This window comes from Arachis ipaensis, chromosome B5 (assembly GCF_059453495.1).
Source record: "Arachis ipaensis isolate K30076 ecotype BB chromosome B5, ASM5945349v1, whole genome shotgun sequence".
Taxonomy (NCBI): domain Eukaryota; kingdom Viridiplantae; phylum Streptophyta; class Magnoliopsida; order Fabales; family Fabaceae; genus Arachis; species Arachis ipaensis.
This window is the reverse complement of record NC_142440.1, coordinates 139674130-139701302: the sequence shown is the minus strand read 5'-3', so window position 1 is coordinate 139701302 and position 27173 is coordinate 139674130. Positions and strand designations below refer to the sequence as shown.

Here is a 27173-nt window from a genome sequence, read left to right as displayed (position 1 = left end):
ACCTATAAAGACGAATTAGTTTTTTATTGCTCATAAACAAGGACAAAAACGAATTTTATATTGATTTTTGTAGAATAGATAGAGTTTAATAGGGAGAAAATTCGCCCATTGTCACCCCGATATAATTATCTTATAGATGTTTATGTTTTTCTTTAGTGCTTTTAAAGTTTTTCTTTTCCCAAAAAAAAAAAAACTTCTAGATGTTTATAATTATCTCAATAAATTAAATGATTTTATTAGGAAATTTATTTTTCAAATTTTCTGTTATACTCAATAAATTTTAAGATTAATATTTCAGATGTTAAAGTATCAAAATGAGCGACTATAAATGCTTTCATTTTCTCTTAATTATGGACTTTTTTTTTCAAAAATATTACATATACATTCAAAGAATCAGTTTTTAAGTATTTGTATATAAATATATGTGTTATTTTAACTCATTTTAAATATATATTTTAACATATATTATATATGAATAATTAATTTATATTAGTAGCTGAATTTTAATATATATGTAGCATTTTTTTCCCCAAAATAATGTCATCCTCTTTAATTTTTTTTTGTTTTTCCCATAATTTAATGTTTCATTTATTCTCTTTTAAAAAAAAAATATGTTTAAATTATTTTTTAATAAATTTTTACTCTTACATAGCTCATTTTTAGTTAGACTCATTATATAAAAATTAATCCTCTTATTATTAATTAACGCTCTACTTTTATTTTTATTTTCCACAAATAATTACTCAGTTAACAAATTAAACTAATATGATATTAATTTTATTTTTCTATTCATACCCTTAAATCAATAAATGAGAGAGAACAAGTTAGTAAAATAATTTAAAAATTAAGTGATTATTGATATTAAAAATAATTTTATAAGTTTATTTTAATTTGTATAATTCTAGTATATGTTAATCATATTCTTATCCAAGCTAACTAATTATTTAAAATTTGACAATTAATTAAAAATGAAGTGAGCAACCACTTGAGCTAATTATGAGGTGATATTACTATCCAAATTCATAAGTATTTAATCCGCTCTTATTCAATCGGAATGAACAATTATCTGATTCAAATATGGGGTAAATTTTGGCAGGGCAGAATTTTAGACAAAGAAAATAAAGTTGGGTTTAAAAAATATACGTCTCTACTTAAGGACAAATATGGCAGTAAATGACATCATCATAAGGATAAAAAATCTTTGATGGACTAGTGCATCACCTTATTGTTCACAATTCTCTAGTGTGTATTATTATTAGCATGACTCTCTTAATAGAAATTTAGGACAACTTATCTTTCTAATACGGGAAGATATATTGTCAACACCAGCTATTCCTGCTGTGATAAGGAAGCAGAAGGTAAGCCAATCTAATTAACCCCTTTTTATCTTAGTCCTGGTGCGTTGGGTTATTTTTTGTTGTATAATATGTAATGATTCCTATTTATTGATTGATTTATTATGTTTGTAGACTGATTTGAGGTTCCAGAACCATGCTGTCCTTGCTTTCCACAAAGCTGCTGAAGCCTACTTGGTTGGTTTGTTTGAGGACACCAACTTGTGTGCCATCCATGCCAAGAGGTCACCATAATGCCCAAAGACATTCAACTTGCTCGCCGCATCCGTGGTGAACATGCTTAGGCTGATTGATTTCATGCTTCTTGATCGCTTCGGAATACACCTTGTGTTACTAGTTTAGTATTGTTCAAGTTTCCTATGCCATTGTATAGTTCTTGACAACCTTTTAGGTTTCAATTGATGTCTTTAGAATGATTATTTTGGTTATGGTACAGTAGATCATAGAAAGATACTACAAATGGAATGATTTGATTACTGGTGTAAGACAGTTTATTTTGGATTTAGCTCTTAATAATTAATATTAACTTTGATACAATTCTGAATGTGTTGGGTATTTGATATGTGAACTTCAGTAGAATTTCTTTCTCAACATGACAGCAATGATAGAGCTTTGTGATTTAACGGCCGTATCTCTTGTTATTGCCACGCTTTAAAAGCGTGGCCGTATCTATCCCTATTGACACGCTTTAAAAGCGTGGCCGTATCTCCTCCTATTGCCACGCTTCCAAAGCGTAGCTGTATCTCCTTCTATTGCCACGCTTTAAAAGCGTGGCCGTATCTTTCACATACGGCCACGCTTTAAAAGCGTGGCCATATCTTCCACCTATGGCCACGCTTTTAAACGTGACAATCTATAAAAAGCGTGGCAAAAAAAAGCGTGGCGATAGGTTTGAAAAAGCGTGGCGACAGAGCAACCGCCACCCTTGTAGAGGCCACCCTTTCAAAAGCGTAGCGATAGCTGAAAAAGCGTGGCGAAAAGCTATCGCCACGCTTTTTTCAGCTTTTCGCCACGCTTTAAAAGCGTGGCAATAGACATATTTTCTTGTAGTGCTTGTTCTGATATATATAAATTATTAATAATATTATTAATAAAATTATTAATAATATTATTTGATATTGTATTATTCTTAAATTTTTAGTTTTAATTTATGTTATGTATGTGATTATAGTTATATAAATTTTTAAAATTTGATTTTTTTGTTGGGTTAATTATAGAAATGGATAATAATGAGACAAATATCTATAGAGACAAATTAGTTTTTTATTACCTACAAATAAGGACGAAGCGAGTTTTATATTCATTTTTGTAGAAAAACAAAGTTGAATAAAGAGAAAATTCGTCCATTGCCACCCCTATCTAAGTATTTTATAGATATTTATATTTTTTTAGCGCCTTTATTTAAAGTCTTTCTTTCCCAAAAAAAAGCTTCTAGATATTTATAATTTCCTCAATAAATTAAATGATTTTATTAGAGAATTTATTTTTTAGATTTTCAGTTATACTTAGTAAATTTTAAGATAAATATTTTAGATATTAAACTATCTAAGCAAGTGATTATAAATGCCTTCGTTCTCTCTTAATTATGGACTTTTTTTTTTAAATATTACATACATATATTATTGTTTTAACTTATTTTTAATATATAGTTTATAACATGTATTATATATGAATAATTGGATAAAATACATGCATAAATCAAACACATATTAATATTATATGAAAATCTCAAAATAAATAACATTATATGTATGTCTTCATGCATATATTTATATAAATCGAATTCATTGAATTCGAATTAGGTCTTCTAGTACTAAATCAAATTAAATAGATTCAAATTAATAGTGTTTTATATCTACATAAATCGAATTCATTGAATTCGAATTAGCTATTATAGTGCTAATTCGAATCTAGTAGATTCGATTTACTATTAATACATTAAAAAAATATATAAATCGAATCTAGTTAATTCGATTTACTACTGCACAACATATATATAATAAATCGAATAGCTTGATTCGACTCATTACCTGATTGTTGACATTTATTATTATTAATCTTAAAACATAAATGTCAATAAAAAAATACCTCCATTTGGGTTCAAATAAAATATCAAAAAAATTAAAATAAATAAGAATAGAAATTTAACTTTTATGTTTTAGTTCAAATTCTAGAAAATCTATGTAACACCCTCACTATCAGAAGTTACCTTCCGACTGCGCTACTCTGATAGCAAGAAGTATTACGACTACTTTACATACTAAATACTAGAATAGGAGCCTGTGACTCGATACTGTATCGCTGATTTCTTTGAAAACCGGAAATAAATACTTTATTTTAAGAAAAATACAAGCAAGCATAGATTTATATACAAGACTCCTTACATAATAACTCAATATAATATACGTATAAAACATACAATTCCTATCCCTCTTACAAACTTGTAATAACAAAGACGAGGGGAGAAAATAATCTAATTAATACAACAACATATAAACCAAACGTAGTGTAACTCTTCTTAATGCTTCTTCATCTGGTTCCTGAAAAGGTAAAGCTGTAGGGGGTGAGAACCTAACCACATGGTCTCACCACGGAGTTTCAAAGTTGTCATAAGAAGATATTCAATAAGAAAACTGTTTTCAAATTCAGTGATTATCATTGCCTTATGAATCCTTTTAAAATCCAACAGCTAATCGTTCAAAACCTTTTCAAAGAAACAATGTTTAATATTTTCAGAAATCCAAAGTCTTTCTTTTCTCATAAGCAAATCTCAATCAGAAACTAACCACGCAATCAAACAACACAATCATTAATTCAGCACCCAAGTCCATTCTCAAATGTAACACGCCAGGACAAACACAGGCAAGACAGACAAGGAAAGCACAAGTAGGAAGCAGTTACAACAAATAGTTCAAGTAGCAGTTAAGAACAGTTTAGCAATTAGGCAAACCAAAACAAGTTCAAACCCAAGCAAAGCATACAGATGCATATAATGCATGCCTGTCCTATGGCTGATGAGGCTCATCTGTCGGTTATCCAGCCAACCCGACAAGTCTGAACTGTCCTTAGACTGTCTCCTGACGTGCATCCCCAAGAGTCTATGCATAGCTTTTTCTCAAATAATCAATATTGCTCAATGGAGGTAACATTTTCGGGAATTTATATAGTGCCCGGTCACACTTATGTCATAGGGTCAATAGAGTATCGAGTTTACAACCTGGTACACGTGGTGGCAAGCCACGGCACTTAATCCAGGGAACCTCGTATCTCAGATATTTCAAATTCATAAGCCATATGAATAATTCAAAGATCATATCTGAACATTCTCAACATTCTCAACATCATAATCATTCATCAATCCAAATCTCATTTCTAAATTCATTCAAATACCATATTTCAGAGAAAATTCTCAATCATCCTTCTTTCCATTCCGTTCACTAACAATTCCCAATCCAAAACATAACTCTTCCTTTGATAAATGAGGTAGTTTTAAATCATATAATACTTAAACCTTTTTAAAATAACTATTTTCAATGAAACTCCTAATTTTATAAAATTTCGGCAGCATCTCCTTTAAAACTCGGATACTGCCACCCTTTTCGGGTCCCATCCAAACATTTCTCAAACCATTTCCAAATCTCAATCACTTTCCAAAATTCAACCAATTCCACTATCAAATTATTTTCAAACTAGACCAATTCCAATAATAAAACTCTTTTTAAAGTCAAACCAGCTCAAGTATTAAATCATTTATAAAATCAGACCGACTCAAAATCAAACTGCTCTAACTTCAAACCAAGAAAAACCACTTTTCCTAATAATCAAGTAAATAACTTTTCAAATCCACTTCTTATCAACAACCGTACTTCACTCAAGCAATCAAGCACCCAATAATCCAGTTCAACAAACCATCACATCCACAAGACAAATATAATCACAGAAATATATCTTTTTGCATCAATATCTATTTATCACAACTCTGTAATGTAAAATAGATTTTAAGAAAAAATCCTACCTCAATTATTCGCAATCCGCATAATTAAACGCGTTGAATCCTTTTTTTGTTAATTTCAGTAGAGGCAGCAACTCTAATAGCTCGTTAGTACCATTAACACTGTCACCTATGATAATTCCATCAGCAAACAGGGAAGGCAGAACAGTAGTGTTAAACAGAAACATAGATTTTTCTTACTCAGAATAGAAAAAGTCTAAGAAACCAAAATGGAAGCAGAGTAAGGGTTGAGGAGTTACATATTCAGAAATAGCAGAATTGCGATTGAAACTAGAAAAAGGCAGTGCTAATTTGAAGACAAGAACAGAGGAGGCTGTGGTGGATCCTTCTGATGGCAGCTTGGATGGCGGCAAAGAGACTCACAGTGACCGTATAACCTGGCACAGACAATCTCAGCAACAACTCTCACGGTAAAGGTAAACTTAACGGATAAAGAAACTGAAGCAGGATTAGGGCTTACCAACAGAGGATTCAGAGAGGCGGCGGTTTTCGGCAGCAGAGGCGGCGGTGGGGCAGCCGCAGCTCCGGTGACGCTCCGACGTGGTGCTTACATCGAAAGCAGAGGCAACCACCAGCCACGGCGCCAACTAGGAACGGCCTTGCGTGGCGGTGCACAGTCCGACGATGGCTCGGCAGTGGCGAGGAGTGGTGACGGCATGAACGGCGATGAAGGTGGCTGGCTTCAACGACGACGATTTCCCTCAGCGGCGGTTCAGACGAGGACGGCGCCAGAGATCTCCCTCTCACACGTTGTCTCTCTTCTCAGCGACAGAATAGCTCCCTCACTCTTGCTTTCTCTCCTTCCTCGACGGCGGTTCGGGGACAAATCGGTGGCAAGCTAGATGCGGCGAGATGGTGACGCAGCGGGACACGAGCGGCGGTGGCGGGACCCAGTGGCGCCGGCGCAACCTTCCTCTTCTCTTCTTCCCCCTCGTTTCTCTCTTTCTCTCTGCCATCCCTTTTCCCTCTCTTTTTCTTTCCTTTACTGCTGCTGCTTTGTCTTAGGTTAGGTTAAGAAGGAAGAAAGGGTAAATGGCGGCTAATTTAGGGGAATTAGGGTTAGGGTTGTGTTTTGGGGATTTAAGGTTTAGGTAAAATATTAATTAAAACTAAACTTAATCCAATAATAATATCTATAAAAATACTATTTAATTATCAATTTAAAATTTATTTTCAAATAAATACTCCAATTCAATAATTAGAGATAATAAAAATCAATTTCCTTTATAATCATGAAATAAAGTTAAAAACCTAATTATTCGACCTAAAGCATATAAAATTCTTATTATTTTTCAATTACTAAAGTTTTAAATTATAAATAAAAAATTGCTTAACTTATATATAAAATCTCTTAAAATATAATTTTAACTAAATATAATAAATCATAAACAAATTTATTATTTAATTTTGTAAAAATTCAGGATCTTACAATCTATATTTGCATAAACTTATGAATTTAAAACGGAATAATAAACGATTTCTAAAAATTTATTAAAAAAATCCTTTGACTCATTTAGCATATCAAGAATCATTGATATTGAAAAAGTTAATATAAAGTATAACTCTCCAAGGTGCCATATGAATTAAAACTTGAATTTTTTTAGAGAAAGAAATAACAGATAGTTATACATTATAAAATGACCAACTATATTTAAAACAATATGTAACTTAAGAAATAATTAAAATACTATATCAATTAAATTATCATTTAATTTATAAAATGATAATTAAATACACCAATGCAATACATTCTATACTTAATTTTACAAATTAAATGATCATTTAATTGATATAATATTTTAATTATTTCTCAAATTATATATTGTATAAATATAGTTGGTCATTTTATAATGTATAATTATATGTTACTTCTAATCCTGAAAAAATTAAGTTTTAACTCTTATGCCACCTTAGAGAGCTATACTTTATATTAACTTTTTTAATATCAAAAATCTCGGTAATAATTCTTTAGATGCTAATGAATCAAAGGATGATTTTTAAAAAAATTTTAGAAATGATTTATTGTTCCATTTTAAATTCATAAGTGTATAAAAATATAGATTTTCTAGAATTTAAACTAAAACACAAAAGTTGAATTTTTATTCTTATTCGTTTTATTTTTTTTATATTCTATCTGAATTCAGATGAGGAATATTTCCTTATTGATATTTATGTCAATATTCTGTACATGTAGTAAATCTATATATGTGCTGTGTGGTAGTAAATCGAATCAACTAAATTCGATTTAGCACTATAATAGCTAATTTAAATTTAATAAATTTGATTTATGTAGATATTTAAAACACTACTAATTCGAATCTGTTTAATTGGATTTAGTATTAAAAGACCTAATCAAATTCAATGAATTTAATTTATATAGATATATGAATAAAGACATACACATGTAACATTATTTATTTTAAGACTTTTGTGTAATATTAGGGTGTGTTTGGTTTATACATATATTTTATCCAGAATAATTGATTTAGTAGCTAAATTTGAATATATATATATATATATATATATATATATATATATATATATATATATATATATATCATTTTTTACCCAAAATAATGTCATTCTCTTTAATATTTTTTGTTTTTCCCATAATTTAATGTTTCATTTTTTCTCTTTTAAAAAAATTATGTTAAAATTATTTTTTAATATCTTTTTACTCTTACATAGCTATTTTTTAGTTAGACTCACTATATAAAAATTAATCCTCTTATTATTAATTAACTCTTTATTTTTATTTTTATTTTTCACAAATAATTACTCAATTAACAAATTAAAATAATAAAATATAGTCATAAACAAGTATAATATTAATTTTATTTTTTATTCATACCCTTAAATCAATAAATGAGAGAGAACAAGTTTATAAAATAATTTAAAAATCAGTGATTATTGATATATAAAATAATTTTATAAAGTTTATTTAAAAACTTGTATAACTCTAATATATGTTAATCATATTCTTATGGAAGTTAACTAATTATTTAAAATTTGATAATTAATTAAAAATGAAGTGAGTAGCCACTTGAGTTAATAATGGAGTGACATCATTATTCAAATTCATCGGTCGGGGCAGACAATTATCTGATTCGGAACGGGATGGATTTTTGGCGGGTAAAGTCTTAGACAAAGAAGGTGGAATTGGGTTTAGGGAATATCCATTTCTACTCATTTCCGAACTACTGGCCATGATCGCGGAACTTCAGACCGAAGTCCGTAAAATAGCTGAGCATTCGTCCAAGAGTCCAGGTGGGAACAGCTCTCATGCTCGGGAAGCCGAGCCGTTGTAGATTACCCCGCCAAAGGAGAAGCTCGCACTTGACAACCCCTTCTTGGAGGGGGTCATGAGCGTTCAGATGCTAAAAAATTTCGTGCTTCCCACCGGGCTCAAACCTTATGAAGGATTCGGCGATTCACGGGTGCATATAAAAAAGTTTCCATCCATGATGTTCTTTAACGGTGCCTCTGACCCTGTACTTTGTCATTCCTTTTCAACTTATTTAGACGGTGCTGCTCTACTTTGGTTTTCCAAGATTCCTGCGGGTTCTATCTCTAGCTTCGAGGATTTGGCGAGGTCCTTTATTGACTATTTTGCAGCTTCGAAAATATATGTTCACGGATCGGATTACCTCAGCACCATCAAGCAAGGACAGCATGGAAGTTTAAAAGATTATATGACCAGGTTCGCCAAGGCAAGCGTGAAAATACCCGACCTCGACCCAAGGTACACCTTCACGCACTGAAGAGCGGCCTGAGACCAGGCAAATTCCAGGAGACAATAGCTATAACCAAACCAAAGACCTTGGAGGAGTTCCGCGAAAAAGTGGCGGGACAAATGGAAATTGAAGAGCTTAGAGAAGCTCGGCGAGTAGAAAAACAACACGGTCGGCGAGAAGAGGAGAAACACCCCAAGACACCAAATCAGAAGGACAATATGAAATCTTTCAAACTAACACCAAAATATGACGCCTATACCCAGTTCAACACCAGAAGAGAAGACATCATCAAGGAAATATTGAATGCCAAGATCATCAAGCCACCCAGCCGAGCAGGCTCATATCAGGACCAAAGATACGTCGACAAATCGAAACACTGCGCTTTCCATAAAAAATTTGGCCACACAACCGACGAATGCGTGATAGCTAAGGACCTCCTGGAGAGGTTAGCCAGACAAGGACACCTGGACAAATATATAGGCATCCGAATGCAACAGACCCGGCAGAACACTACCGACCTTCAAACAGAGTAGAACCCAATCGCCACAGAAAAGGCTAAGCCTCAACCACCCCCAACAAGAAGAGTCATAAACTGCATCTTGGGAGGATTTACAGGAGGCGGACATACAAGCTTGGCAAGAAAACGAAATTACAGAACCATGTTAATGGTCCAGACAACAAAAGAGGCAACCACACACCAACCAGCCATACCTTGCATCACTTGCGAACAGTCTGATTACCAAGCACCAGCAACCAACCTAGACAATCCCATGGTAATATCAATCCAAGCAGGAGATCTCCTCGTCAGAAAAGTGCTACTTGACCCGGGTAGCAGTGTAGACGTCCTCTTTTACTCCACATTCCAAAAAATGAAACTAAGCACAAATGTGATGCAACCATACTCGGGAGAGTTGGTCGGTTTCTCAGGAGAACGCGTTTCCATCTTAGGAAGCATTTGATTGAAAATAACGATATGAGAGCACCCACTTTGCAAAACAAGAGATGTGCAATTCCTAGTGGTCAAATGCCCCAGCCCATATAACATAATCATGGGTAGAGCGTCTTTAAATTCTTTTTGTGCTATAGTTTCTACTGTTCACCTCTGTGTTAAATTTCAGGTGTTTAGCAACAGAACAGCAACAATATACTCCGACCAAACAGAAGCTCGACGATGTTATGATGAAAGCCTAAAGAACAAATCTGAAAATAGCTCAAGAGCCGAGCTCCAGAAAGAATCCTACCAAGTGGCAAACATCTCAGGAATGGCTGACCGGACCCCCGGGAAGACCTGCAAAACAGGCCCTCACCAACAGATGACCTAGAGAAGGTAATCTTAGATAATGATCATAGTCATGTCACTGATGTCAGCCGATCATTTCCTGCAGGAACCAAACAACACATCGTCGGCATACTTCGAAGAAATTCCGATCTCTTTGCATGGACCCCAGAAGACATGCCAGGCATTGATCCGAACCTAATATGCCACAAGTTACAGATCGACCCAAAAAATCGACCTATACCACAGAAGAAAAGGAACATGAGTAACGAAAAAAGATCGGCCTGTCTAGAGGAAACACAAAAACTACTAAAAGCCGGATTCATTCGAGAACTACGCTTTACAACATGGCTCTCTAATGTGGTTATGGTAAGGAAACCATAAGGTAAATGGCGAATGTGTGTAGACTTTACAAATTTATATAAAGCTTGTCCAAAAGATGCATACCCCCTCCCTTGCATTGACAAATTAGTAGATAATGCATCAGGTTACAATGTTTTAAGTTTTTTAGATGCATATTCAGGGTATAATCAAATACTAATGCACCCCAAGGATCATGATAAGACAACATTTATTACTGAATTGGGGAACTCTTGTTATAAGGTTATGCCTTTCAGCCTTAAGAATGCAGAGGCTACTTATCAACGCCTAATGGATAAAGTCTTCGGAAAATAAATCGGAAGAAACTTATAGGTTTACGTCGATGATATGGTGGTAAAAACAAAACAACCACAAGACCACGGAGACGACCTCGAAGAAATATTCGAACAAGTCAGGAAACATAACATGCGACTCAACCCCGAAAAGTGTGCATTCAGCGTAACTGGCGGCAAATTCCTCGGCTTTATGCTGACATCTACAGGCATAGAGGCAAATCCAGAAAAGTGCAAGGCAATAATACAGATGTGAAGCCCTCAGACGGTGAAGGAGGTGCAACAATTAAACGGCAGACTAGCCGCCCTATCTCGTTTCCTCCCATCAATTTCCACGCACTCGCAACATTTTGTCAACATACTCAAAAAGCAGACAAAATTCAATTGGAATGATGAATGCGAGGCAGCCTTCCAAAAACTCAAAGCAATACTGTCCTCCCCACCCATCCTACAAAAGCCAAGTTCAGGTAAGCCTTTACTAATATAGTTATCTGTTACCCCTAACGCTATAAGCTCGGCATTGATGACAGGAACAGAGGGAAAGCAAGACCCGGTATACTTTGTAAGCAAAAAATTACAAAATGCCGAGCTAAGATACTCACCAATGGAAAAGTTAGCATACGCATTGGTGATCTCAACCAGGAGGCTAAGGCACTACTTCCAGAGCAACAAAATCATAGTAAAAACAAGACAACCTCTACGACAAATTCTAACAAGACCTGAAGTCTCAGGAAGATTGGTGAAATGGTCAATCGAGCTCTCTGAGTTCGACATCACCTATGAACCCAGGACAGCGATGAAAGCACAACTCCTGGCTGACTTTGTAGCGGAATTAGCAGAACACCCAAAACAACATTGTATTTGGGAACTATATGTCGACGGGGCCTCCAACACCGAAAGCTCTAGAGCAAGCGTCTTACTCACAAACAAACACGATCTACAAACCGAGTAGTCCATTCGGTTCACATTCTAAACAAGCAACAATCAGGTCGAGTATAAAGCACTACTCGTGGGACTAAGACTAGCACAATCTCTCAGCATTACCCATCTCCAGGTCTACTGCGACTTACAACTAGTAATACAACAGGTAACAGGGCATTTCCAGGTAAAAGACCAGCTACTAGAAAAATACCATAGCTCGGTAAAGGACCTCATCTCTCATTTCCATTCAATACAAATCACACACATAGCTTGGGAACAAAACACCCAAGCAGACGCACTGCCAAAGCTAGCAACAACTAGGAAGTGTTTGAATGATTTTGTTATATCTCAACTAACACTTACTGAACCAAGTTTTAGTAGCAAAGCTATGTTTTCAATATTGCAGGGGGAGGACTGGAGAATGCCATACAAACAATATATACAAACAGGAAAGATACCACAAGAAATATCAGATATCAAAACATTCAGAAGGCGCGCAGCAAGCTTCACACTAATCGGAAACGAATTATATAGAAGAGGTTTTTCTCAATCCCTTTTATGATGTTTAAGTAAAGAAGAAACTGAAATAATCATGGACGAAGCCCACGAAGGAGTATGTGACAACCATATAGGAGGATTAAACCTGGCATCAAAAATAGCACGGGCCGGATACTACTGGCCAACAATGAAGCGAGACTGTATCAACAAAGTCAAAAAATGCGATAGCTGCCGAAAACATTCCTCAGTCATCCACAACCCTGCCGAGCAATTACATACCTCGAAGGTAAGCTGGCCTTTTCAGAAGTGGGGACTAGATATCTTTGGCCCTTTTCCAAAAGCACCAGGCCAGGTAAAATACTTACTCGTAGCAATTGACTACTTTTCAAAGTGGATAGAGGCAACTCCATTAGCAAAAATAGGAGCTGATAAAGTAAGATCTTTCATTTGGAAAAATATTATTTGTCGTTTCGGATTACCTCATGATATTATCACTGATAATGGCCGGCAATTCATCGACCAAAGTTTAGCAAAATTTTTGAATGAATTTCAGATAAAGCACCATTTTTCATCAGTAGAACATCCACAAACCAATGGACTCGCCAAGACTGCTAATAAGGTCATCCTCAGTGCGTTAAAGAAAAAGCTAAGAGACACCAAGGGAGAATGGGCCGAGCTAATACCTGAAGTCTTGTGGAGCTACAACACTGATGCGTGAGCATCTTTCCTATCTTTTCCTAGTGAATTTGCATTTAAATTGTTGAGTTTAATCAAGAATTAATTATCTTTTAGCCACTATGGATGCTACTTTGAGTCTTGTGTAATTTTGTTTATTTTAGGTAGCATTTGGCTGGATCTGATGGAGTTTCCACAGAAAAAGAGAAGAAGGCGAATGATGCTGTCAATCCTGACCTCTCTGCACTCAAACCTGAATAACTCGAGCTACAGATATCCAATGGACGTGATTATAGTGGCGTTAGAAATCTAACTTCTAGAGCTTTCCAACGATATATAATAGTCCATACTTCTCTTCCATCAACTTTTCCAAGGCTGCGCCTAACTTGAGATTTCTCAAGTTAGGCACAAGAAACAACAACAACACGCAACAATTGCTCTCCTCCAAGTAAGGCGCATTGCCTCCTCGTCAGTCCAAGTAAGGCGCCTTGTGTGGTGAACAGCATAAAGTTAGGCGCAGCTCTTAGCCAAGTTAGGCGTGGATCCAGTAAAGCCAAGTGGTCCCCACGTTTCAAGACGCGGATTATTTAATTAATTCTGATTTAAATTTAAATTTTATTTTAAAATAGGAAAAGATATTATTTTAATTTTAGAAAATAGATTTTAAATTAATTAGGATTAGATATAAAAAAAGAAACTTTTCTTCTGGGGAGGATTATTCCATTCCATCTCAGCCCAATTTAAAATTCTAGTTTTCCACTCTGAATCATGAGCAACTAAACCTCCACTGTTAAGGTTAGGAGCTCTGTCTATTGTATGGATTGATACTATTATTTTTTTATTTTAATTCATGAACTGATTTATAATTTAAGAATTGTTTTCGTTCTTTATCTTATGAATTTGGGTGGAACGGAAGTATGACCCTTCTTCTAATTGAGTTATTGTATAACTTAGAAAAGCTCTTTACTTGAACAACAGCTTGAAAACATATTCTCCTAAATTTCTAATTATCTAGATTTAATGGGATACGTGACATATAATCCTCTTATATTTGGGTAATTAGGATTTTTGTGGCATATAAACTAGAATTGAACTTAACCCTCTAAGTGGAATTAAGTGACCAAGGAATTGGCGGTTGATGAAAGTTAGAGGAGACTAGGAAGGTCTAAGGAATTAGGGTCTAGTCACATATAGTTTGCCATGAATTAAATCTTGCATGATTAAAATAGTTATAAGAAAAGTCAATGCAGAAAATAGATAACTCTGAAGCCTTAACTGCCTTCTCCATATTTTATTCCCAACTTATTTATTTTCCTGTCTTCTGCTTAATGCTTTTTAAACTTTCAAACACTATTTTCTGTTTGTCTAACTAAGTAAATCATTTAACCATTGTTACTTAGTCCATCAATCCTCGTGGGATCGACCCTCACTCACCTGAGGTATTACTTGGTACGACCCGGTGCACTTGCCGGTTAGTTTGTGGGTTATAAATTCCGCACCAAACACCACAATACAAATAACAACACAAGAAACACCATTCAAATTGGTATATGGGACGGATGCCATGATCCCAGTCAAAATCTCAGTATCCTCACCTTGCAGCAATCCTACTTCGACAGAAGAAAATGATGACATCAGAAGAATGGAGCTCGACACAATTGACGAAGACAGAGACAAAGAAAAAATAAGACAATTAGCAATGCAGGAAATAATACGAATGAAATATAATAAGAAGGTACAACCAAGAACGTTTGCCGAGCAAGACCTCGTCCTCAGATGAACAGAGGAAGCAAGAAAGCCTCACATACATGGCAAACTAGCAGCACCATGGGAAGGCCCCTACCGAGTTATAAAGGTTGTCAGAAAAGGAGCATACAAACTCCAAACACTTGAGGATGGAGACGTCCTTGGAATTCAGAATGTTTCATCTTTGAAGTTTTACTTGTCATAAAAATGATATGGACAAGAGGAGGCACTCTTTTTCCTACTCTCAATTTTTTATCCCACACAGGATTTTTCTGGGAGAGGTTTTAATGAGGTCCCTCACACCCATGTCATCCACGTGTACAAATCTTGTTAGCTAATAGAAATACAAAATCAAAATCCAACATATGCATTTTACAAATCAAAAAGGTTACCAACAAACCCTACAAAATCATAGTGTATCAAAAGTCAATTACAGTCTATCACAAACTTCCAAAACAAACAACTTTACAAAAAACACAGCCTAACAAACGTTTCAATCTGCTTTCCCAACAGAAACACTCTCGTCCTCCTTATTGGACAGAGCCTCATCATCAAGCAACTGACCATTACTAACGATCTTTGTTACATCCAATTTACTAACATTAGCAGTAGGAGCAACAACTCCTATTTGCACAACAACACGATCAAATCCAAGAGTAAAAGCAGAAAGGACCTCCTCCTCCAACTCAAGAATACGAGCTCTAGTCTTCTCGGCTTCCTCTACTTTAGACTCAAGGTCGACCTTGACCTTCTGCAGCCCAGACTCAGAATTTTTGAGCTTCTCTTTCAAACTCCTCACTTCGCCCTTAAGCTTCTCCACTCGTAAGTCTCTCTCATCCAAAGACTCCTTCAATTTTTTTATAGCAGCAACCTGGTCACCATCTAAAATAGCATCCAACTCGAAAATCCGGCCAATAGACAGAAGCCTTGCTCCAATCACCTAAAGAAAAAATAACAAGTCATTTAAAAAAGAGATACACTAAAGGCAAAGAACAAGTAACAAGCAAAGCTACCTGTAGATAGTGGGCAACCCCAACTTTCCCAGCATCGTGGATGATCTTAACATCAGCATCCACTTGGGCAACTTCATCAGCAACAGCTATGAACGGATAGTAAGAGGACCAGAGAGAATTTCGAGGACCTTCTTTGTAACCATGAAGAACCATCTGACTCTCATATGCTGCACTAATCTCCTCAGCAGTAAAGATAGCAGAACCCTCCTTTACGTTAGTAAGATCAACTACCTTTGACGAACCATCACCCCTTTTCCTCTTAAAACTTCCATCCTGCTTCACCCCACCTCCCTCACTGTCCTTAACAAAGTTTGTAGATGACTCATCCTTTTCCTTCTTTTTGGCTTTAGAAACAAAAGCCTTCAAGTTTGCAGTAGTAAGCGTGGGAGCTTTTTCACCTACAGCGCAACAAAGAAACTAAATAAAGCTACAGCAAAATAGCAAAAAACACAAAATAAACCACACAGCACCTAAATTACCTAGGTACTCCTACATCGCCTCCATATCCCCTTCAAGCTCCAGCAAATTAGAAATAGAAAGCAAAGAAGACGAGGACATTGCACTCATTAAAAAATGCAGAACATACTCTTCGCTAGCCACTCTATTCTCACAGTCTAAAATCTGCTTAGGTTCTGGAGACCAGAAAACAGGTGGTGCACGAATTGTGAATCACACTTTTCACAACTCGTACCACTAACCAGCAAGTGCACTGGGTCGTCCAAGTAATACCTTACGTGAGTAAGGGTCGATCCCACGGAGATTGTTGGTTTGAAGCAATCTATGGTTATCTTGTAAATTTTAGTCAGGAAATCAATTATAATTATCAGTATGAATTGCGAAGAATAAAAGAGCATGGATTAAATACTTGTTATGCAGTAATGGAGAATATGTTGGAGTTTTGGAGATGCTTTGTATTCTGAATCTCTGCTTTCTCCCTGTCTTCTTCTTCATGCACGCAAGGTTCCTCCTATGGCAAGCTGTGTATTGGTGGATCACCGTTGTCAATGGCTACCATCCATCCTCTCAGTGAAAAAGGTCCAGGTGCGCTGTCACCGCACAATTAATCATCTGTCGGTTCCCACTCATGCTGGAATAGGATCCATTGATCCTTTTGCGTCTGTCACTACGCCTAGCCCTTGTGATTTTGAAGCTCGTCACAGTCATTCAATCCCTGAATCCTACTCAAAATACCACAGACAAGGTTTAGACTTTCCGGATTCTCAAGAATGCTGCCAATGGATTCTAGCTTATACCACGAAGATTCTGATTAAGGAATCCAAGAGATATTCATTCAATCGAAGGTAGAACAGAGGTGGTTGTCAGGCACGTGTTCATAGGTTGAGGATGATGATGAGTGTCACGGATCATCACATCCATCATATTGAAGTGCGAATAAACATCTTAGATAAAAACAAGCGTGTTTGAATAGAAAATAGAAATAGTTGCATTAATTCATCGAAACACAGCAGAGCTCCTCACCCCCAACAATGGAGTTCAGAGACTCATGCCGTCAAAGAGTACAAAGTTCAAATCTAAAATGTCATGAGTTGCGAAATAGACCTCTAAAAGTTGTTTAAATACTAAACTAGTAACCTAGGTTTACAGAAAATGAATAAACTATGATAGATGGTGCAGAAATCCACTTCTGGGGCCCACTTGTTGTGTGCTGGGGCTAAGACTTAAGCTTCTCATGTGCTTAGGCTATTTCTAGAGTTCAACGCTAGGTTGTAACCTGTTTCTGGCGTTCAACTCCCATTTGTAACCTGTTTCTGGCGTTTGACGCTAGACTGCAACATGGAACTGGCGTTGAATGCCAGTTTACATCGTCTATCCTTGAGCAAAGTATGGAATATTATATATTGCTGGAAAGCCCTGGATGTCTACTTTCCAACGCAATTAAGAGCGCGCCAATTGGACTCCTGTAGCTCTAGAAAATCTATTCCGAGTGTAGGGAGGTCAGAATCCAACAACATCAGCAGTCCTTTTTCAGCCTGAATCAGATTTTTGCTCAGCTCCCTCAATTTCAGCCAGAAAATACCTGAAATTACAGAAAAATACACAAACTCATAGTAAAGTCCAAAATTGTGATTTTTATTTAAAAACTAATAGAAATGTAATAAAAACTAACTAATTTATACTGAAAACATACTAAAACCAATGCCAAAAAGCATATAAATTATCCGCTCATCACAACACTAAACTTAAATTGTTGCTTGTCCCCAAGCAACTGAAAATCAATTAGGATAAAAAGAAGAGAATATACTATAAATTCCAAAATATCAATGAAACTTAGCTCCAATTAGATGAGCGGGACTAGTAGCTTTTTGCCTCTTGAATATTTTTGGCATCTCACTTTATCCATTGAGGTTCAGAATGATTGGCATCTATAGGAACTTAGAATTCAGATAGTGTTATTGATTCTCCTAGTTTAGTATGTTGATTCTTGAACACAGCTACTTTATGAGTCTTGGTCGTGGCCCTAAGCACTTTGTTTTCCAGTATTACCACCGAATACATAAATGCCACAGACACATAACTGGGTGAACCTTTTCAGATTGTGACTTAGCTTTGCTAAAGTCCCCAATTAGAGGTGTCCAGGGTTCTTAAGCACACTCTTCTTTTGCTTTGGACCTTGACTTTAACCGCTCAGTCTCAAGTTTTCACTTGACACCTTCACGCCACAAGCACATGGTTAGGGACAGCTTGGTTTAGCCGCTTAGGCCAGGATTTTATTCCTTTATGCCCTCCTATCCACTGATGCTCAAAGCCTTGGATCCTTTTTATCACCCTTGCCTTTTGGTTTTAAGGGATATTGGCTTTTTGCTCTTGCCTTTTGGTTTAAAGAGCTTTTGGCTTTTTTCTACTTGCTTTTTTTTTTCTTTCTATTTTTTTTTTGCAAGCTTTTGTATTCACTGCTTTTTCTTGCTTCAAGAATCAATTTTATGATTTTTCAGATCATCAAATAATATTTCTCCTTTTCATCATTCTTTCAAGAGCCAACATATTTAACATTCATAAACAATCAAATTCAAAAGACATATGCACTGTTCAAGCATTCATTCAGAAAACAAAAAGTATTGTCACCACATCAAAATAATTAAACTAGTTTCAACGATGAATTTGAAATCATGTACTTCTTGTTCTTTTGTAATTAAAATATTTTTTATTTAAGAAAGGTGATGGATTCATAGGATATTCATAACTTTAAGGCATAGACTCTAATCTTTATTTATTATTTAATGATATAAATTAGGCATAAAAGCAGACACTTAATAATAAAAGACAGGAAATTAAGGACTTAAAAATAAATGACTCTAACTCTAATACTCATATACTCTTAAAATAGATAAAAGGTTATCTCAGAGTTAGGACTCAACAACCTTTATTTTGGGAGGTAGATGCTTCTTTAGTCTGTGGGGTGCTTGGTCCTTCAAGAGACAGCTTCTGGCGCTTTAGTTCCTTTATGTGACGCCCTTGCTCTTCTTGTTCTTTAAGCAGTTTGCATAGCATGCTGTTTTGATTTTGTTGTTCTTCCTTCAGTTGATTCACAGCTTCTTGCAACTTGGTGATAGATGCTTCTAGGCACTCCCAGTATTCAATTTGAGGGATTTTCGGGAGGAGCTCCTCTGCTTTTCTCTTGATGGGGTCGTCCTACACTTGTAGTCCTTCCATAGATTTTTTGGTGATTGGTTGCTCAACTGAGATATACTTATCTACTCCCATTTTTATTCCAGTATCTTTACATAGCAGAGAGACTAAGCTTGGATAAGCCAATTTAGCATCTTTGGAGTTCTTGTTTGTAATTTTGTAAAGCTTACAAGCAATCAGCTGATGAACTTCTACTTCTTTTTCTAGCATAATACAATGAATCATCACTGCTCTTCTGATGGTGACCTCAGAGCGGTTGCTAATGGGCAGTATAGAGCGCCCAATGAAGTCCAGCCAGCCTCTGGCAACTAGTTTGAGATCTCCTCTCTTGAGTTGGTTCGGGGCACCCTTTGTGTTGGTTGTCCACTTGGCTCCAGGGAGGCATATGTCCTCTAAGATTTTGTCCAATCCCAGGTTTGATCTCATCATTCTCCTATGAAAGGAGTCTGGGTCATCTTGCAGTTGAAGCAGCTTGAAGATCTCCCTTATTTTGTCAGGGTGGGTGTGAACAATCTTTCCTCTGACCAGAGTTCTATAGTCATAGAATGCGGTTCCATCTATTCTCTGCTTGTCCGTCTGCCATAGATTAGCATAGAATTCCTGAACCATATTTCTTCCCACCTTTGTTTCAGGATTAGGTAGGACTTTCCAGCTCCTGTTTCGAATTTGCTCTTGGATCTCCGGATATTCATCTTCTTCCAGATCGAATTTAACTTCCGGGATCACTGACCTTAGACTCATTATTTTGTAAAAATGGTCTGAATGTTCTTTGGTTATGAACTTCCCTTGATTCCAAAGTGGTTTTGAAATATTCTCCTTCTTGCTTCTTGAGTCGGTTTGTTTTTCCTTGGGAGCCATGATCTTAGTGGGTATTGGCTTAGTGATCACGGATAAACACACCAAACTTAGAGATTTGCTTGTCCTCAAGCAAAAGAAAAGAAAGGAGAGGGAAAGAAGGAGAGCCAAGCGCAACTTGTGGAGGAGAGGGGGAGGCCGAATTAGGATTTAAAGGGAAAAGGGAGGGTGGGTTCGAAAATTTTGAAGGAGATATGATAGAAGATATGATTTGTAAAAGATAAGTATGATAGGAAAAAGATATGATTTAAAATTGAAAAGATATGAAAGATATTTGAAAAAGATAAATCTGAATTTTGAAAAAGATGATGTGAGGATTTGAAAAAGATATTGATGATTTGAAAAGATTTTAGAGTGAAAAGAGATAGATTTGTTTTGAAAAGGATTTGAAAATAATTTGAAGAGGATTAAGAAAAATTAAAGGGCTTATGAATTAAGATACATTTGATATCTTTTTGAAAAAAAAAGGATTTAAAAAATTAGGATTTGTAACATGTTTGTGCAAGAAATCATGAATTGAAACATAAAAAATGAAAAAAAATTTGAATTGAAAACGAAATTGCCTACTCCCCACAATCCTGGCGTTAAACGCCCAACTGCTGCATGTTTTGGGCGTTTAACGCCCAGTTGGTGCTTGGTCTGGGCGTTTAATGCCCAGCTGTTGCTTCTAGCTGGCGTTAAACGCCAGAAACCCCTTTGTCACTGTGCGTTTTTCTGAACGCCCAGGATGCTGTCAATCTAGTGTTAAACGCCCAGAAGCTGCTTCTTTCTGGCGTTTAACGCCCAGATGGCTATCTTTACTGGCGTTAAACGCCCAGTTGTGCCTCTTACTGGTGTTTTTTTGCCAGTGAGCTCTTTTTCTCTATTTTGTGTGCTGAATCCTTCTGTAACCCTGTGAACCTATGCAATTGACTCTTTACCTTATTAACATTGAACTTATATGCTTTAGAAATAAATAAAATGAAGAGTAGGGCAAAATAACAGAAAAAGTTTTACCAATGGCTGGGTTGCCTCCCAGCAAGCACTTCTTTATTGTCTTTAGCTGGACTTTGTTGAGCTTTTAAACTAGCCTCAGCCTTGAGCACTCTTGCTCAACATTGCCTTCAAGATAGTGTTTGATTCTGTGTCCATTAACAATAAACTTCTTATCAGAATCAATGTCTTGAAGCTCCACATAACCATATGGTGATACACTTGTAATCACATATGGTCCCTTCCACTGGGATTTTAGTTTCCCAGGGAATAGCCTGAGCCTAGAGTTAAACAACAGAACCTTTTGTCCTGGTTCAAAGACTCTTGATGACAGCTTTCTGTCATGCCACCTTTTTTATTTCTCCTTATAAAGCTTGGCATTTTCGGAAGCAGTGAGTCTAAATTCCTCTAGCTCATTTAGTTGGAGTAATATTTTTTCTCCGGCTAATTTGGCAGCAAAGTTCAGGAATCTGGTTGCCCAGTAGGCCTTATGTTCCAGTTCCACGGGCAGATGACAGGCCTTACCATACACAAGCTGGTATGGAGAGGTCCCTATAGGAGTCTTAAATGCTGTTCTGTAAGCCCACAGAGCATCATCCAAGCTTCTTGCCCAATCCTTTCTACGGGTACTTACAGTCCATTCCAGGATTCTTTTTAGTTCTCTGTTAGAGACTTCAGCTTGCCCATTTGTCTGTGGATGATATGGAATTGCCACCTTGTGGCTAATCCCATACCGGACCATGGCAGAGTAAAGCTGTTTGTTGCAAAAATGAGTGCCCCATCACTGATTAGTACTCTAGGGACACCAAACCTGCTGAAGATATGTTTCTGGAGGAACTTCAACACTGTTTTAGTATCATTAGTGGGTGTGGCAACGGCCTCCACCCATTTTGATACATAATCAACTGCCACCAGAATATAAGTGTTTGAGTATGATGGTGGGAAAGGCCCCATGAAGTCAATTCCCCATACATCAAACAACTCAATCTCCAAGATCCCTTGTTGAGGCATGGCATGACCATGAGGCAGATTACCAGCTCTCTGGCAACTGTCACAGTTACTTACAAACTCTCGGGAATCTCTATAGAGGGTAGGCCAGTAGAAGCCACATTAAAGGACCTTGGTGGCTGTTCGCTCACCTTCGAAATGGCCTCCATATTGTGATCCATGGCAATGCCATAAGATCTTCTGTGCTTCTTCTCTAGGCACACACCTACGGATTATTCCGTCTGCACATCTCTTAAAGAGATAGGGTTCATCCCACAAGTAGTACTTTGCATCAGTAATTAATTTTTTCTTTTGTTTCCTGCTGTACTCCTTGGGTATGAACCTTACAGCTTTATAGTTTGCAATGTCTGCAAACCATGGTGTTTCCTGAATGGCGAATAAATGCTCATCCGGAAAGGTTTCAGAGATCTCAAAAGAGGGGGGGGGACGCCCCTTCTATTGGCTCTATCCGGGACAGATGATCAGCCACTTGGTTCTCTGTCCCTTTTCTGTCTCTTATTTCTATATCAAATTCTTGCAGAAGCAACACCCATCTTATAAGCCTGGGTTTTGAATCCTGCTTTATGAGTAGATATTTAAGAGCAGCATGGTTAGTGTACACTATCACCTTTGATCCTACCAAGTATGATCTAAACTTGTCAATGGCATAAACTACTGCAAGCAATTCTTTTCCTATGGTTGTGTAATTTTTCTGGGCATCATTTAAAACACGACTAGCATAATAAATGACATACAGAAGCTTGTCATGCCTCTGCCCCAATACTGCACCAATGGCGTGATTACTGGCATCACACATTAGTTCAAATGGTAATGTCCAGTCTGGTGTAGAAATAACTGGTGCTGTGACCAGCTTAACTTTCAGAGTCTCAAATGCTTGCAGACACTCTGTGTCAAACACAAATGGCGTGTTAGCAGCTAGCAGATTGCTCAGGGGTTTTGCAATTTTTAAAAAATCCTTTATAAACCTCCTGTAGAATCCTGCATGTCCCAGAAAGTTTCTAATTGCCTTAACATTAGCAGGTGGTGGTAATTTTTTAATTACTTCCACTTTAGCTTGATCCAACTCTATTCCCTTGTTTGAAATTTTATGCCCAAAGACAATTCCTTCAGTCACCATAAAGTGACATTTTTTCCAGTTTAAAACTAGGTTTGTCTCTTGGCATCTTTTCAGAACAAGTGCTAAATGGTTAAGGCAGGAGCTGAATGAGTCTCCAAATACTGAAAAGTCATCCATGAAGACTTCCAGAAATTTTTCTACCATATCAGAGAAGATAGAGAGCATGCACCTCTGAAAAGTTGCTGGTGCATTACACAGACCAAAAGGCATCCTTCTATAAGCAAACACTCCAGAAGGACATGTGAATGCTGTTTTCTCTTGGTCCTGAGGATCTACTGCAATTTGGTTGTAACCTGAATAGCCATCCAAAAAGCAGTAATATTCATGACCTGCTAGTCTCTCTTGCATTTGGTGTATGAATGGTAAAGGAAAATGATCCTTTCTGGTGGCTGTATTGAGCCTTCTGTAGTCAATACACATGCGCCACCCTGTAACTGTTCTTGTAGGAACCAGTTCATTTCTTTCATTATGAACCACTGTCATACCTCCCTTTTTGGGGACAACTTGAACAGGGCTCAACCAGGGGCTATCAGAAATAGGATAAATAATCCCAGCCTCCAGTAACTTGGTGACCTCTTTCTGCACCACTTCCTTCATGGCTGGATTTAGCTGCCTCTGTGGTTGAACCACTGGCTTAGCATCATCCTCCAATAGGATCTTGTGCATGCATCTAGCTGGGCTTATGCCCTCAAGGTCACTTATGGACCACCCAAGAGCTGTCTTGTGTGTCCTTAGCACTTGAATTAGTGCTTCCTCTTCCGGTGGATTTAAAGCAGAGCTTATGATCACCGGAAAAGTGTCACCTTCTCCCAGAAATGCATATTTCAGGGATGGTGGTAATGGTTTGAGCTCGGGTTTAGGAGGTGTTTCCTCTTCCTAAGGAAGTTTTAGAAGTTCTTTTAGTTCCTCTGAATCCTCCAACTCAGGCTGAACATCTTTAAAGATGTCTTCCAGATCTGATTCGAGACTCTCAGCCATGTTAACCTCCTCTACCAAGGAGTCAATAAGATCAACTTTCATGCAGTCTTTGGGTGTGTCTGGATGCTGCATGGCTTTGACAGCATTTAACTTGAACTCATCCTCATTGACCCTCAGGGTTACTTCCCCTTTTTTCACATCAATGAGAGTTCGTCCAGTTGCTAGGAAAGGTCTTCCTAGAATGAGAGTAGCACTCTTGTGCTCTTCCATTTCCAGCACCACAAAGTCAGTGAGAAAGGCGAATGGCCCAACGCTGACAATCATGTCTTTAATCACGCCTGATGGGTATTTAATGGAGCCATCAGCAAGTTGGAGACATATCCTGGTTGGTTTGACTTCTTCAGTTAAACCAAGCTTTCTGATAGTGGATGCAGGTATTAGGTTGATGCTTGCCCCAAGATCATATAAAGCTGTCTTGGTGCAATTACCCTCTAAGATGCATGGTATCAGAAAGCTCCCGGGATCTTTAAGCTTTTCTGGAAAGCTTTTCAGAATGACTGCACTGCATTCTTCAGTGAGGAGAACTCTTTCGGTTTCTCTCCAATCCTTCTTATGACTCAAGATCTCTTTCATGAACTTGGCATAAGAAGGTATTTGCTCAAGTGCCTCTGCAAATGGAATCTTTATTTCAAGAGTCCTGAGATAGTCTGCAAAGCGAACAAATTGCTTATCCTGCTCCTCTTGGCAGAGTTTTTGAGGATAAGGCATCTTGGCTTTGTATTCCTCAACCTTAGTTGTTGTAGGTTTATTTCCTACAAAGGTGGTTGAGGGAGCCTTTTTAGAGGGGTTGTTATCAGCACTTGTGTGTGTCTGATCCCTCACTAGCATTTGAATGCCAGAGTTAGAAGCTGGAGTGGCGTTGGACGCCAACTCCTTACTTGTTCCTGGCGTTTGAACGCCAGAACTGAGCTTCCATTGGGCGTTTGACGCCAAATCCTTGCCTGTCTCTGGCGTTTAAACGCCAGAGTTATTCCTCTCTGGGCTCTTACTGTCCTCAGAGGGATTTTGAATAGCAGTTTGTTCATTTCTTGGCTTCCTGCTGCCCTGAAGTGAGGTATTTAATGTTTTCCCACTTCTTAATTGAACTACTTGGCACTCTTCTGTTATTTGTTTTGATAACTGCTGTTCTGTTTGCTTCAACTGTACTTCCATATTTATATTATCCATTCTTGTATCTTGTAATATCTCCTTGAATTCGGCCAGCTATTTTGTTAGAAAATTTAATTGCTGATTGAATTCAGTAATTTGTTCTGCAGGACTGAGTTCAGCAGTTACTGTTTTAGCCTCTTCTTTCATGGAAGATTCACTGCTTAGGTACAGATGCTAATTTCTGGCAACTGTATCAATGAGCTCTTGAGCTTCTTCAATTGTCTTTCTCATGTGTATAGATCCACCAGCTGAGTGGTCTAGAGAAATCTGAACTTTCTCTGTAAGCCCATAATAAAAGATGTCTAACTGCACCCATTCTGAAAACATTTCAGAGGGGCATTTTCTTAGCATCTCTCTGTATCTCTCCCAGACATCATAAAGAGATTCATTATCTCCTTGTTTAAAGCCTTGGATGTCCAGCCTTAGATGTGTCATCCGTTTTGGAGGGAAGTATTGATTCAGGAATTTTTCTGACAGCTGTTTCCATGTCCTTATGCTAGCTTTAGGTTGGTTATTTAACCACCTCTTAGCTTGATCTTTTACAGCAAATGGAAATATTAATAATCTGTAGACATCCTGATCTACTTCTTTATCATGTACTGTGTCAGCAATTTGTAAAAACTGTGCCAGAAACTCTGTAGGTTCTTCCTGTGGAAAACCGGAATACTGGCAACTTTGCTGCACCATGATAATGAGCTGAGGATTCAACTCAAAGCTACTGACTCCAATGGAGGGTATACAGATACTGCTCCCATATGAAGCAGTAGTGGGGTTAGCATATGACCCCAGAGTCCTTCTGGACTGTTCACTTCCACTTAGGTCCATGATGGAGAAAAGGAAATTGATGTGAATTGCAAATATAATATATTTTTAAATTTTTTAAAAAAAATGAATAAATAAATAAAAAAATGAAATAAAATAAAATAAAATAATTAGAAGTTAAATATAAATTTCAAAAATTAAGAACAAAAATTTAAAACTAAAATAATTACTTAATTAAGAAGATTTGAAAAACTTTAGATATGATTTTTTTTTTGAAAAAGATTTTAAATTTTGAAATAAAAATCTGAATTTTAAAAGTAAATTTCGAAAGTTTGCTTCAAAATAGAGAGAAAATATATTTTTGAATTTAATGAGGAAAGAGAAAAACAATAAAATAGCACAAGATTTAAAATTTTTAGATCTAATGCTCCTTGTTTTCGAAAATTTTGGAGGGAAAACACCAAGGAACACCAAACTTAAAAATTTTAAGATCAAGACACAAGGAAAACTCAAGAACACCTTGAAAACTCACAAGAACAACAAGAACATGAAGAAAGAACACCAAACTTAAAATTTTTAGAAAACTTACATAAATTTTTCGAAAAGAAAAGAAAAGCTAACAAGAAAACACCAAACTTAAAGTTTGGCACAAGATTTAATCAAAGAAAAATTATTTAGAAAAAATTTTAAAAAGAAGATAGCCAATTACCAAGAGCATAAGCACAACGCTCTAACCAATTGAGCTATAAATTTAACGTATTTTAATATTGTATAAAAAAATAAAATTTTCCTTGGAAACTG

General features: G+C 36.6%; 1 protein-coding gene and 1 long non-coding RNA gene across 2 annotated transcripts in view; both read right to left on the bottom strand.

Annotated features, from left to right (window-relative positions):
* Positions 1 to 3707: 3707 nt before the first annotated feature.
* LOC148565957 (uncharacterized) lies at positions 3708 to 6400 on the bottom strand. The gene is made up of 4 exons (XR_015883272.1): positions 5828 to 6400; positions 5607 to 5744; positions 5371 to 5476; positions 3708 to 3895 (listed from the first exon to the last, which is right to left on the bottom strand). It is a non-coding gene; the product is annotated as an uncharacterized LOC148565957 (long non-coding RNA).
* Positions 6401 to 15363: 8963 nt separating this feature from the next.
* The window catches only part of LOC148565956 (uncharacterized), a gene marked incomplete at its 5' end in the record, with an annotated part of 45714 nt that continues 33904 nt past the window's right edge, over positions 15364 to 27173 (bottom strand). Inside the window, 2 exons of the mRNA XM_088487566.1 lie at positions 15364 to 15810; positions 15884 to 16281. Of these exons, the coding sequence (XP_088343692.1) occupies positions 15364 to 15810; positions 15884 to 16281 (845 nt within the window). The remainder of the gene's footprint in view (positions 15811 to 15883; positions 16282 to 27173) is intronic.